Genomic DNA, 12,452 nt, shown 5'->3' on the forward strand with positions numbered 1-12,452 from the left:
AGTGGGGTAGCCACATATAGCTCAAAGTGGTCAATCGGACAGGACACCCTTCGCAGAAAAGTTATACTATGTATATAGAAGATTATACGAAGTATATAGGTAAAAAATTATGTTCATACATATATGTTAAATCTTGAACATTTCTAACGAAAATTTTGATTTCGTTACTGTGATAAGTGGACCATGAGCTCTATGTAGGACAGCCTACAAAAGAAAGTGGGCTTTAGGTTCTGGGCTGAAGTTGAGGCCCATTATTGTTCGCTTTCAGAATACAAAAGCCCAACAATGTTTCAGAAAATTGGGGCGCAATTCGACCCGAAATTGATAATCTGAAAATGGAATCGAACCAAACCCTAGTTCCAGAGAAGGAGGAGAAGAATCAGCTGAATTCCGACGATAACAGAGCAGAACAAGATGGAGAAGAAGAAGCACAACAAAGAGGGGAATGTGGTGATCACGAAAATGCGGAATCTCAAACATCGTCGTCTTTAAATGGCAAAGAAATACTGAAAGCAATCGAAGTTGTGGAGAGAGATTCTATGGCGATCGCCCATAGCTACACTTCACTTTTTGCTTCTCTTCGATCAACTTTATCAGAGGTTTCTGCTTTCTGTCCTTAATTCAAGCATTTCCTCATAATCTCAGTAGTCCGTGGTGTTGAGGCCACTGCTGCAAATAGTGCGTAGCTTTGAGATAGTGTTATCTGAAAGTAATTATCTTTAGTTCTACACCAGGTTCAGTGTTTGACAAGTTTCTTTTTAATTTGGATACTGATAAAAAGAGTCTTTTTTTAATTTGGTTTGAGATGATTGTATGTCAGTGGAGGGATAAATGTGAGATTTAGAGAATCCACAATTTATAATGAACTGGAGTGGATATTGAGGATAGATATAGCTTACTTTCTATTAGTTTGGGCATTAAGTGAAGAAGTAGTAGTTGGATAGAAAAGTATGTTTACTATGATCAACGAGCTGCATGGTGATCTAGGCTCTTTGCCTGCTGTTTGATTGTGCATTTTGCTTGTAAATTTCTAAACTGGATCAGTAGTTGGATAGGTAAGTGTGCTTATGATGATCAACAAGCTACATGGTGATGTAGGCTCTTTGCCTGCTGTTTGATTGTGCATTTTGCTGGTAAAATTCCTAAACTGGAATCAGTTTTCATCCGGGTAGATAGCAAGGTTTTTTCAATTCATTGCATTTGAGAATTATCTGATACTATCACTTCTAAGCATCACATTTGACACTTTTCACCTGTAGTTTAAATGGTTTGGTACTTTGTTGTTTATTATGCCCAGAGTTATACTTTGTTATCTATCTTCTCTTGGGATGTTGCACTTGGGTTTCAGGTCATGTGACTGTCATGCATCTGATGGAGATCTAGGAATGTTGCTCCAGTGGCACTTATATGGTACTTTGGAGGGAAAGGAAAGAACACTTGAAAGGGTGGAATGCGATTTTACCAATTAGGACATGTCTTTGTTTTTGTTTAATTTTTTGTGTGCCTGAGAGATTACTGTCTGTATAAATGATTAGGTCTCTTTCATAGAAGTTTTCTTCTTTCTGATAGATTGCTTGTATACGGGGTTCTTCTCCCACAAGATTAATAAAATTTTACTTTATAATAAGAAATGATTGGATGAGGATTATACTTGAGGTGTCAATCTTATTGGGAAGAATTAGTTCCATTTAACCTATTTATCCTTAGTATGGCATGTGACTGTCACATGACAATCGTTCAACGACTTCTGCTGAAAAGTTATCCGATGACTAAGTGAGAGTTTTGGGGTAATCCAGATGGCAAAGTGCAATTCTAAGGGATAGATGGCATAGTACCATGTAATTATGAACAGCAAAGTGCCAAAAAGCATTACAATTTAGTGGACTTCATGCATTCCACACCTGATATTAGAAATTTTTTCTTTCTTTTTTCTATTCACGTGTGTGTGTGTGTTTTTCTAGCCTTGTTAAAAGGAGCTAGCGTGATTTTGCAGGTTACTAGTACTTCTGTTGATCACATGATCTGCTTTGGTGATGCAGCAGGACGAGTTCAAGAATGCGGTATATACTTTTACCTCTTCATCTTCAGTTGTTGATGTCCTTACATCAATAGGTTTTCTTTTATTCTGCTTGTTGTTCGTTCATTGCTAATTCAACAGACTAAGCATGACAGTGTTTAACCTCACGCTAGATCCGATAATTGTTGTTTTTTGAGTTAAGATAAACACAAGATTTAACATAGTAATGCGCTCTTATCTATCAGTTCTCTTGGAAACGCGCAGCTCATCAATATATTAAAAGAAAACCTTCTTAGGTTTATTCAGAATTTAACTGTCATAAGTTGGTACCATGGATGTACCAGCCTTATTTGTAGGCCAAGTGGACGGATTGATGGATAAGTAGAGATTCCTGTCTACTATTCCATTTCTCTCTTTGTTGCGTTAGTAATCCTTGTTCTAGAAGATGAGGACACTTGGCTTTGCCAGAGATCATTAATTCAAACTTCAACCTAGATGTGACTGCAAGAGGTTTAATCTATGTTCTGCTAACCCCAGCTGCATTATGCATGAGACGCCTGGATTTATCTTGACCAATTCTCTGCATTTTTATTTTTTTTTGGGTCGTCTCCTTATTTACGGCTAGGCCAAATTAGTTAGGGTGTCAATCAAAAACTTGAATTATGGAGAATTACTTTGGAGAGTAAGAGATTTAGGATAAGTAGAAGTAACAGAATGTAAGGAAGTCTATTGGGAAATTGGCAAACTTTTCCCAGCTTCTATTCTTTGGTGCCTGTGGTAGAAATAAATAGCAGATGGCTTTGAAGGAAACCCCTCTCCTATTCATATTCTGAAATACAGATGGCTCACAAATCTGGAGTAACCACCACCAGTGCAAATAATTTTGTTTAGCTTTTGAATTTGTTACCTAGGAGGTTTATAGAAGGTCCATTGTTTCCGGGAGCTAACTTTTTTGTTCCAGTTTGTAATTTTTAGCATCTACTGGATGCAACTGTTAATGAAATTTTACTTTACCAGATTAAAAAGAAAAGACACAAGTATAAGTAAGATGGAATGTATGCACAAGAAGTTAAGCCATTTAAGGAGTGAAGTTGAAATGAGATTAGATTCGATTTTCCAGGGAAAAAAGTTTGATATATAAAGATGTGATCATAATTAAAATAAGATGTTTGATATGGATGAGTACTAACTGCTACCAGTGTGTTATGTAATAGGAGGACACTTACCAAAGTGAAAGACAAGTTTTATGTGATATGATTCCAGATCTCTCCTTTCCTCATTTTATTTTCTTAAATGCATTCACATTTCATCAATACCTTATTCACATGTTTTAAGTAATGTACTAAAGTTGAGCTGCACTAGTATTAATGTTTGCCTGTTTATCTTGCAGCACTTGATGCAGCAACTAAAGGAAACCGTTACATAAACTCTTGCTTAAGGTAGTATTTTTTGTATTCTTTAGTCAAGTCCCTGTAGTACCTTCCTGAAAAGAAAAAAAAAACTATCAGGCTCACCCTAAGGGGAAGTTGGGAGGAAGCACCAAGTTAATGTACCCATTATGTTTAGATGGTATAACATCTTAGATGTTTATGGTATTCATTTACGTTTGGTTTGGGAAAACAATTCGTCAAGCCTCTAAAAAGGGAACATATAACTTGCATGTTTCGAATTGGGTCTATTTTTGCATCAAATAGTATAATTACACCTCTCTTTCTCCCCCATTCCAAAAATCTACTATTCTGGCGAATCTTTCTGAGCTAACTCTCTCGTTGCAGATTGAACGAGGAAATGAAAGGAATTGATAATCTTGCAACACAGCTGTATCCTTTCCATGTGATTATGGTTTGATGTTAGACATTATTTCTTCTTTAAGTCTCCATATGCACGACCACCAATTCTTTGTTTAAAGTTTGACTATAGGATGAAATGCTGATTCTTGTCCTGCAGTTGGCAATTAGCCAGTGGACTGACAGGTTTCGTTTCATTGTTTTTCTTTTTATATCATTAGTTTTTCGTTTATTGCCTTGAGCCAGAATTCCTGGGCACCTTGCTCCATGCGATGACATAGTATGACTGTTTAGAACCAATCAATATATCATGTGTTCTGTATGTTCTTTGTGATTCCTTGATACCTTGAAGGAAAATCATCCGGAGAAACGTAGATGCATTGGACTCGGCTGTAAATAGGCTAGTTCGTTTCCCATGAGTGGATCTGTCTTGATGGACGATGTCAACTAGGTGAGCTGCACATATTTTCTGGTGCTTTATATATGAGTGAGATGCCAGTTAAGTCTTTGCTTCTTTGAAGGTTTAAGAATAAACAGAGTGTAATTGAATGAATTGCAGGGCTGATACATTTTCTAACCCATAGAAAAGCTTTCACCATTGTTGCTTTTCTTTAGCTTTTGAATACAATTTTTACCTCACTACTATATCATTTTATTATTTGTCCTAATGTTTCTCCTCCATTTACATAACCTTGTTTAGTAGAGTTGTTATTTGAAGATCCAATAAATCAATTTATTTAACCAGGAGTATGAAAACTAACATTCGAACGTCCTTAATCAGTCTTCCTCTTGAATGTATTCTACCTATGGCAAATCTGAATTAATCAGGTCAGGTGATTTCGAAAATTCAAATGGAAAATGAATATATGAATTAATGGGGTCAGGTGATTTGGAAAATTCAAATAGAAAATGAAGAAACATATGTAACACTAGTTGATTTTTTTTCTTCTTATATATTCAAGTCTTGATGGACTTGGAAAATAAAAATATAATATTATGTTAGATGTTTGTCATGTTTACTCTTACACAAATATGATGATGACATATGTCATTGAAACTAGATCTTCAACAATAATTGATTCCCTGTTTTTTTGTCCCTTCCACCCCCACAACACCAAAAAGTTGAAATTTGAGACATAAAATGTGAAAGTGACTACCAAATGAATTTGTCACCTAACATAATATATAATATTATCATACTCTTGATGAGTCCAACTTAGTTTTTGAATATATTATAAAATTCACTTTAGTGATTCCAATATTTGATTACCAAACCTAGTGATGATTCATAATCGGTTTAAAGTGAATCCTTAGATCCACTCTCTATATTTTATTCCAACTAAAAAAATTCTTATTAAAACATATATTTGACTAATATATTCCATTATAGATTTGAGGTGGATCCATAAGTGCGCTTTTGAATGACTAACTTCTTTTATCACGTGTAACTGTTTTTTTTCGAGCTTCGTATCGGACACTGGGTGAAAGATAAATAGAACTTTCCGCAAGGAGAAGGACTTCTTTATTGAAATAAATTTATTTTCTTGAAAGATGATAAGCGATTTCAAAAGATTTTTTTTTAAAAAAAAAGAACTTTTGTGTATACTCATGACATTCTTTATGAGTTTAATATTTATATTTAAATTATAGCTTATTGTGAATCGAATTATGTGACTGAATGAATTATACGTAACAAATAAAATTCAATCTAAAAAAAAGTGACATGAGTTATGTTTATTTAATAGTGCCCCTACCATAGTGGTGATTGGTGACATATAAATCAAATAGATATTCAATAAAGAAAGATTATCTCTTCCCATAAAACGAAAAATAAAAATTTTAAAAACTATTTTAATTAATATTTTTTAAGTGATATGTAAAAAAGAAACACGATAATTTTATTGTAAACATTGCACGTGATAGATCAAATTTATTCTAATTATTTCCATTATTGAAACTTAATGACACATATGCGTCAATTGATTTTCAAAGTAATCGTCTTTTGTAAATTAATTAATTTATTTGTATTCTTAATTCTTATTGATGCGAAGACCCACAATTTCTAGGCAATTATAGCTCCACGTGCTGCTTTACAGCAGCCCATAGTTTTTTACACATAAAATATTGCTACTACTTCTTTCATTTTTTGAGTCCGATCTATAAAAAAAACAATCTCTTTTATCTTCATGAGATATAATAAAATTTGTTTACATTCTACCTTTAGGAGTTGAATCACTCAATTAAAACAAATTCTAATAAATTTAAAAGATTAATTATGTATTAAGCCAATAATATTTTTTACACTTTCCCATAGTAAATGTTTAGAACTTCAAAATTCTTTATTTGGACTTCAAATCAGAAAAATTTCAAAAGGAAAAAATTGTATCCCATGTCATAGTCATTTTAGTACTTTTCATTTGAATTTTGTCTTTAGCTTAGCCACAATTAACCACCGTGCGGAGCCAAGTTAGTTCGAGGGGAGCAATCTTTTTCAATTACATTATTTATATATATAATTAAAGTTATTTTTTATGTATATTGAATAGATGTTGAACTTCTTGTAGCTTTTTACTGTTTACTTAATTCATAATCTAAATCCCTTAATGAAAATTTTCGCCCGACAGTGCTAACCACCAACTTTGATTCTTCTGCTTTTTTTGTTTTCAAAATTTAATGATTTTTTATTTATACTCTTGTGGTGCAAAATACACAGAGAAAATGAGTAATCACTTCTTGATTTTCACTGTAGGCCCTAAAGTGTTTCAATTTCTGACTCCTAAAGATTAGATTTTTATTGCTTTTTCAACCTTTTTTACCCTCTTTTCAGTACAATTCTTTAGCATAGTTACTCCACCATTGAAACCCCACTTCATGTACATTTCAACTTAAGGGGAATTATGGAAACAGCAATTAAGTAGCTCAATATATGCCAACTTGTAGCAAGTCGCTATCTTTATGATTTAAGCTCAAAAGGGTGCTTACTACTTAGTCACTAACATTATCCTTGTGAAAAAATGGGTATTTTGGCCTTGTTTCTTGAAATATGAAACTGAAAAATTCTCTTTGTATGGACCAATATGGTTTTGGTCCTGAGAATTGAGATCCCATTAGGAATTAAGATTCAAGATTTGTGCTTTCTTGATGTTTTCTGATTTTGGTGTTGTTTTTAGAATTTTGAGCTGATTTTTTCTTCACTGTCATTTTGGTGAGACAAAAGATTGAAGCTTTGAAAATGGCTATGGGACACCAAGATCAAGATGGAGTCCCAGGCAACTTGAGAAAGCAACTTGCTCTTGCTGTTAGAGGCATTCAATGGAGCTATGCAATCTTCTGGTCAACTCCAGTTACACAACCAGGGTAATAAGGGCTAACATTTTCCTTCTACTTGTCCTTTTCTTAATTGTTTTTTAGCATGACTTCTTCGCTACTGTATTTGTTTTACTTGCTTGTTTTTTGGTTCTGCTTTACTTGAGCTGAAGGTCTGTTAAAAACAACCTTTTTACCTTAGGCACACTCTAACCTCCTCAGCAGTCAGACCCCACTTGTGGAGTTACAATTAAACTAGATATGTTGTTGTTGTATTTTGCTTGAATTTCATTGTAGAGAAAGTCTTTAAATTAAAGGACCGGTAAATTTGGAGTAAGAAGGAGTGTTGAGGTTAAGGTGAAGAATGATGGTACTTATGTTAAATCCTCTTTATTCATGTACAATCCCTCGTTACAGTTCTTGTACTGTTAGGAATCAGGATATATCAATTTGATTTCAACTTCTGTTACTAGTTCTTGATAATTTATCTCCCTCCTAGAAGGGAAGCCTTGGTGCAATGGTAAGACTTCCCACCGAGTGACCAATAGACGGATTCAAGGTGTGGAAACAGTCTCTTGCAGAAATGCAAGGTAAGACTGCATACAGTAGATCCAATGTGGTTCTACCTTTACTTGGACTCCGTGCATAGTGGGAGCTTAGTGCAACAGACTTTATCTGGCAAGGATTCCTTTTTTCTGAAAGCGTTGTTGTGTTTTCCTTATTAATTGACATGTTTTCTTCACTGTTGGATTTCCTTTTTCATAACTACTTTGATTTGTTGCACTTGATCCGAGAGTCTTTCACTACCCTCCCTAGACCCCACTTGTGGGATTACACTGGGTATGATGTTGTTGTTGTATATGTTTCATTGTAAATATGTATTGAAGATAGTGTTCTAAAATCTGGCATATTATCTTCCAGGGTGTTGAAATGGATTGATGGGTACTATAATGGGGATATCAAGACCAGGAAGACTGTTCAGGCGGGGGAAGTTAATGAAGACCAGCTGGGGTTGCAGAGAACTGAGCAATTGAAAGAACTTTATAGTTCCCTCTTAACAGGTGAAAGTGAAGAAGACCTACAGCCACACGCCAAAAGGCCATCGGCCTCATTATCTCCAGAAGATCTCACTGATACAGAGTGGTATTTCCTAGTATGCATGTCATTTGTCTTCGATGTTGGCCAAGGGTAATTTCTTGAAATTCCATATCTTGTGCATGTAGTTTGTTTTCTGATGTCTTGGTTAGAATTTTTAGTCCACTTAGGCCATACTTGGTTATATCTTATAACAAAGATCACGCGAAGTTCATAACCTCATATAATGTAAAATAACAATCTTTCTAGTCTTCTCCTGAAATCATTTGTTTTCTTAATGTTCAAGTGGAGTATTGCTCCCTTTCTGGTTTGAAGTTTATTAACGATGCCCCGTTTAGTTCTGTTCTTAGAGTAGATAGGAAAGAAAATGATCGATATCTATCTTCTTCTTAAAAGAACAGTGCATAATGTGTTCACTATAGTTAGGTATTTAATTGCTGTAAAATTATTACACAGGTTGCCAGGGAAGACCTTAGCAACAAATGAAACAGTCTGGCTATGCAACGCTCACCAAGCCGAGAGTAGAATCTTTTCTCGTTCTTTGCTAGCAAAGGCAAGTATATGGTTAATGTATCAGCTTTGGTCTAAATGTAACCTCAGTCTAAGATGATATCCTTAAGGTTGTGCATTTGGTCGATTTTGGGTTAATTAAGTTCGGTTTGTTTGTGTTTTGGTAAAATTGGCAAACTGTGTTTGCTTGGACAAGAAAACAAACCTGAAAAACAGAAAACATGAAAAATGGAAACTGAAACTAGCCAAAATACCAAAAATATCTAACCAAAAGAACTGAAAATTTTGTTTCATTAGTTATTTTGGTTAAAACCTTAAAACTGAATAATGCACACCCTCTGATATCAATTTAATTGAAAATTCTGACATCTCTTTCCTTTTTGGTTTCTCTATATTGCTGGTTAAATCCTCTTTGCCTCACCAGAGTGCATCTATCCAGGTACTACTCTATCTCCCTCTTTCTCTCTTACACACACACACAAACACATATGAGAGCATGCAGAGACGTGCAAGCATGCGCAGATAAAACTTCTAAATATTTACCCTTACTCTAATATCTTCTTATTGTGTTGTCTATCACCTAAAATACGTCAAATGCATGAAACAAATCTCTGCTACCAGATAGGAGTATGCATCAGATCCTGATTTATGTCATTCATCCCTTTTCCATGGAGTATGTGGTTGATTAATGCCTTTTCCTCTCTTTGCAACTTGTAGACTGTTGTATGCTTTCCCTATTTAGGAGGCGTAATTGAGCTGGGAGTCACCGAGCTTGTAAGTCAGTTTCAATTTCTCTTTAGTCTTCCTGATGTTTTACAAGATATCATTAATTACCTGTGATGATATTTTTGCCTTGTTGTAACATGTTTTTTTGCAGGTCACGGAAGATCCTAACCTCATTCAGCAAATAAAAAATTCCTTTCTAGAGGTTGATCACTCCGTTATTTCGAAGAGGCCTAATTATGTCTCCAACGATGCAAAAAATGACACGAATATCGTTAGCCAAAAGCCTGATCATAATGCACTTGAAAATGATGCTTATCCAGTTGAAATAAATTCACCTCATGATAGTTCAAATGGTTTTGTCGCCAATCAAGAGGCAGAAGATTCACTGATGGTGGTAGACGGTATTGGGGAAACTTCACAAGCTCAAAGCTGGAGGTTCATGGATGACAATATGAGTAATGGCGCGAATAATTCCTTGAATTCCAGTGACTGCATCTCTCAAAACAATGCAAATTGTGAAAAGTTGTCCCCTCTTTCGAGTGGAGAGAAGGAAACTAAGCCTTGCCCACTAGACCATCAAGAGAACGATCAGAAGAAACCGCATCTTTTAGATCACCAAAGAGATGATGCTCAATATCAAGCTGTCCTTTCTACTCTTCTAAAGAGTTCTGACCAATTAACTTTGGGACCACATTTTAGAAATATGAATAAAAAGTCAAGTTTTGCTGGTTGGAAGACCGATATTCAGATGCCGAGATTTGGAACTGCACAAAAACTATTGAAGAAGGTACTTCTTGAAGTACCTAGAATGCATGCTGGTGTTATACATAAATTCAGCAGAGAAAATGGTAAAAAGAACAGCCTTTGGAGACCAGAAGTTGATGACATTGATAGAAACCGCGTTATTTCAGAGAGAAGGCGAAGAGAAAAGATAAATGAGAGATTCATGCATCTTGCATCGATGCTGCCAACTAGTAGCAAGGTACTGGAAGATCTCCTCAAGTTTACCCAGCTGCTGTTTGATGGTACATATTAATCAGGATTTGTGTTTTTCCCATTGGTGTTTGCAGGTTGACAAAATATCATTACTCGATGAGACAATAGAATACATGAAAGAGCTTGAAAGGAGAGTTCAAGAGCTGGAGGCCAGATCAGCAAGACGATCAAATGATACTGCAGAGCAGACATCTGATAATTGTGGCACTAGCAAATTCAATGACATCAGGGAATCACTACCGAACAAAAGAAAGGCATGTGATATGGATGAAATGGAACCTGAAAGCTGCAATGGATTACTGAAACGTAGTTCAGCTGATAGTATTGTCATCAATATGATCGATAAGGAAGTCTCGATCAAGATGAGTTGTCTTTGGAGCGAGAACTTGTTACTTCAAATTATGGAGGCATTGACTGACCTACATATGGATTGCCATACAGTTCAGTCTTCCAACATTGATGGGATTCTATCCATTGCTATTGAATCCAAGGTTTGTCATGGCGGGGCTCTTTTTAATGGCCAAAACCAATTCAAAAAATTTGGCGCAACTTATGAAATACTCCGTCCGTCCCAATTTATATGGCACTGTTTGACTTGACACAAAGTTTAAGAAACAAAGGAAGACGTTTGAATTTTGTGGTATAAAATGCTCCTTAACCATTTGTGGGGCTAAAAATCATTTCATTAAGGGTAAAAAGGGAATGTTTAAAGTTAAATTATTTCCAATTATAGAAACGTGACATTCTTTTTGGGATGGACTAAAAAGTAAAGTGCCACATAAATTAGGACAGAGGGAGTACTAACTGACATACGCATGTGTTCGTTTCCAAGCTTATTATGTTAGATCCTTTGTTTATATTGTAACTAAAGATTCATACTCATTCTTCTTTGGTATCTTCTCCTTTGCAGTCAACTGGATCGAAAACAGTAGCAGTCGGAACAATTAGAGAAGCACTTCAGAGAGTAGTTTGGAAATCTTGAAGATTAGTCACTCAAGGTTGGTCAATTAAGTCCATATGAAAAAGAGCTTGATCAATCATGTCCTTAGAGGATAGTTAAAGCTTGTGTATAGCACTGTACTTTAAAATGCTTTTTTCGAAGATTTGAAAAGCCTAGAGGAAAGTAGTAATTTGGAGTAGCTTTCTTCTAATGCATCATCCTCTTTCTTGATCATCACTTTTTTGTGGTCCTCTAAAAAGTTCATGAAAGTAAAGTTGCTGAATCTTGCTATTGATTTCTGTCCCCACTAACAAAGTTGAAAGGTCACTTCAGGAATGGAAAAAAGTTTGGTGTTTGCTTTAAGTCATTCAACATTATTGAGACTTATGAATCTTGCTTAAGTCATTCTAAACATGCTTAAGCTTTTTCTTGAGACAAAGTGAGATTTTTATGCAACAAACCCCTCTAGCCGAAGACTAGTGGTGGGTGGTCCTGTAGTAGCTTCCCGAAAAGGGTTGCCTTGTTTGTAATTACAACAATGAACCGCGGTGAACTTTCAGACTACCTATACAAGATTAGGGGGATCCTCAATAGTGGTGACCCTTTTAGCCTTCCACGGATTAGTACATGTACTGCTCACTCGGGAAAGTTGACTTCTGAGCCTGAAACCTATGTTATTGCTCCGAGAAATCCTTTCTTTCTCGTCATAAATGAAGTGCTAGAATACAACTCTCATCTTGGGAACTATTATAGGGGTCTTCAGTATCTTCACACCATGTCAAGTTCATGATTGAAGACAAACAACAACATAGCAAGTGTAATCACACAATGCACGCTGTTCCGAAAGATCCTCAATTCAAAAGGAGGATAAGTTCATGATTGAAGACAGTTGCTGAAAAGACTTAAGTAAAAAGGGGTCATATTAGATGATACTAATTAGTGTTAGCAGTAATATAGAGTTGGTTAAATTCTGAAAAATGAAGAGAGCGCCTCACAGATTCCTCCTTTTTATCCTAAATCTGAGAAAGAACCCAAGTGGAGAAGTAGCAGGACACACAAAACTACTTTTAGTACA

The 12,452-nt window shown here is 35.4% G+C and overlaps 2 protein-coding genes across 2 annotated transcripts; both read left to right on the forward strand.

Annotated features, from left to right (window-relative positions):
• The first annotated feature begins 285 nt into the window (after nucleotides 1-285).
• Nucleotides 286-4,527, forward strand: LOC125826508 (uncharacterized). Its single transcript, XM_049505856.1, is given in 6 exon segments — nucleotides 286-298; nucleotides 301-599; nucleotides 1,994-2,060; nucleotides 3,408-3,456; nucleotides 3,793-3,837; nucleotides 4,157-4,527. Coding segments are annotated over 6 exon segments (540 nt in total). The 3' UTR covers nucleotides 4,224-4,527.
• Nucleotides 4,528-6,681: 2,154 nt separating this feature from the next.
• Nucleotides 6,682-11,740, forward strand: LOC125826505 (transcription factor EGL1-like). Its single transcript, XM_049505853.1, has 8 exons — nucleotides 6,682-7,161; nucleotides 8,032-8,298; nucleotides 8,662-8,758; nucleotides 9,140-9,154; nucleotides 9,433-9,489; nucleotides 9,593-10,423; nucleotides 10,512-10,928; nucleotides 11,348-11,740. Exons 1-8 carry the CDS (start codon nucleotides 7,037-7,039, stop codon nucleotides 11,417-11,419), a joined length of 1,881 nt encoding a protein of 626 aa, XP_049361810.1. The 5' UTR covers nucleotides 6,682-7,036; the 3' UTR covers nucleotides 11,420-11,740.
• Nucleotides 11,741-12,452: the final 712 nt, after the last annotated feature.

Source organism: Solanum verrucosum, unplaced genomic scaffold (genome assembly GCF_900185275.1).
Source record: "Solanum verrucosum unplaced genomic scaffold, falcon-dt-bn FXZP01000060.1, whole genome shotgun sequence".
Classification (NCBI taxonomy): Eukaryota; Viridiplantae; Streptophyta; class Magnoliopsida; order Solanales; family Solanaceae; genus Solanum; species Solanum verrucosum.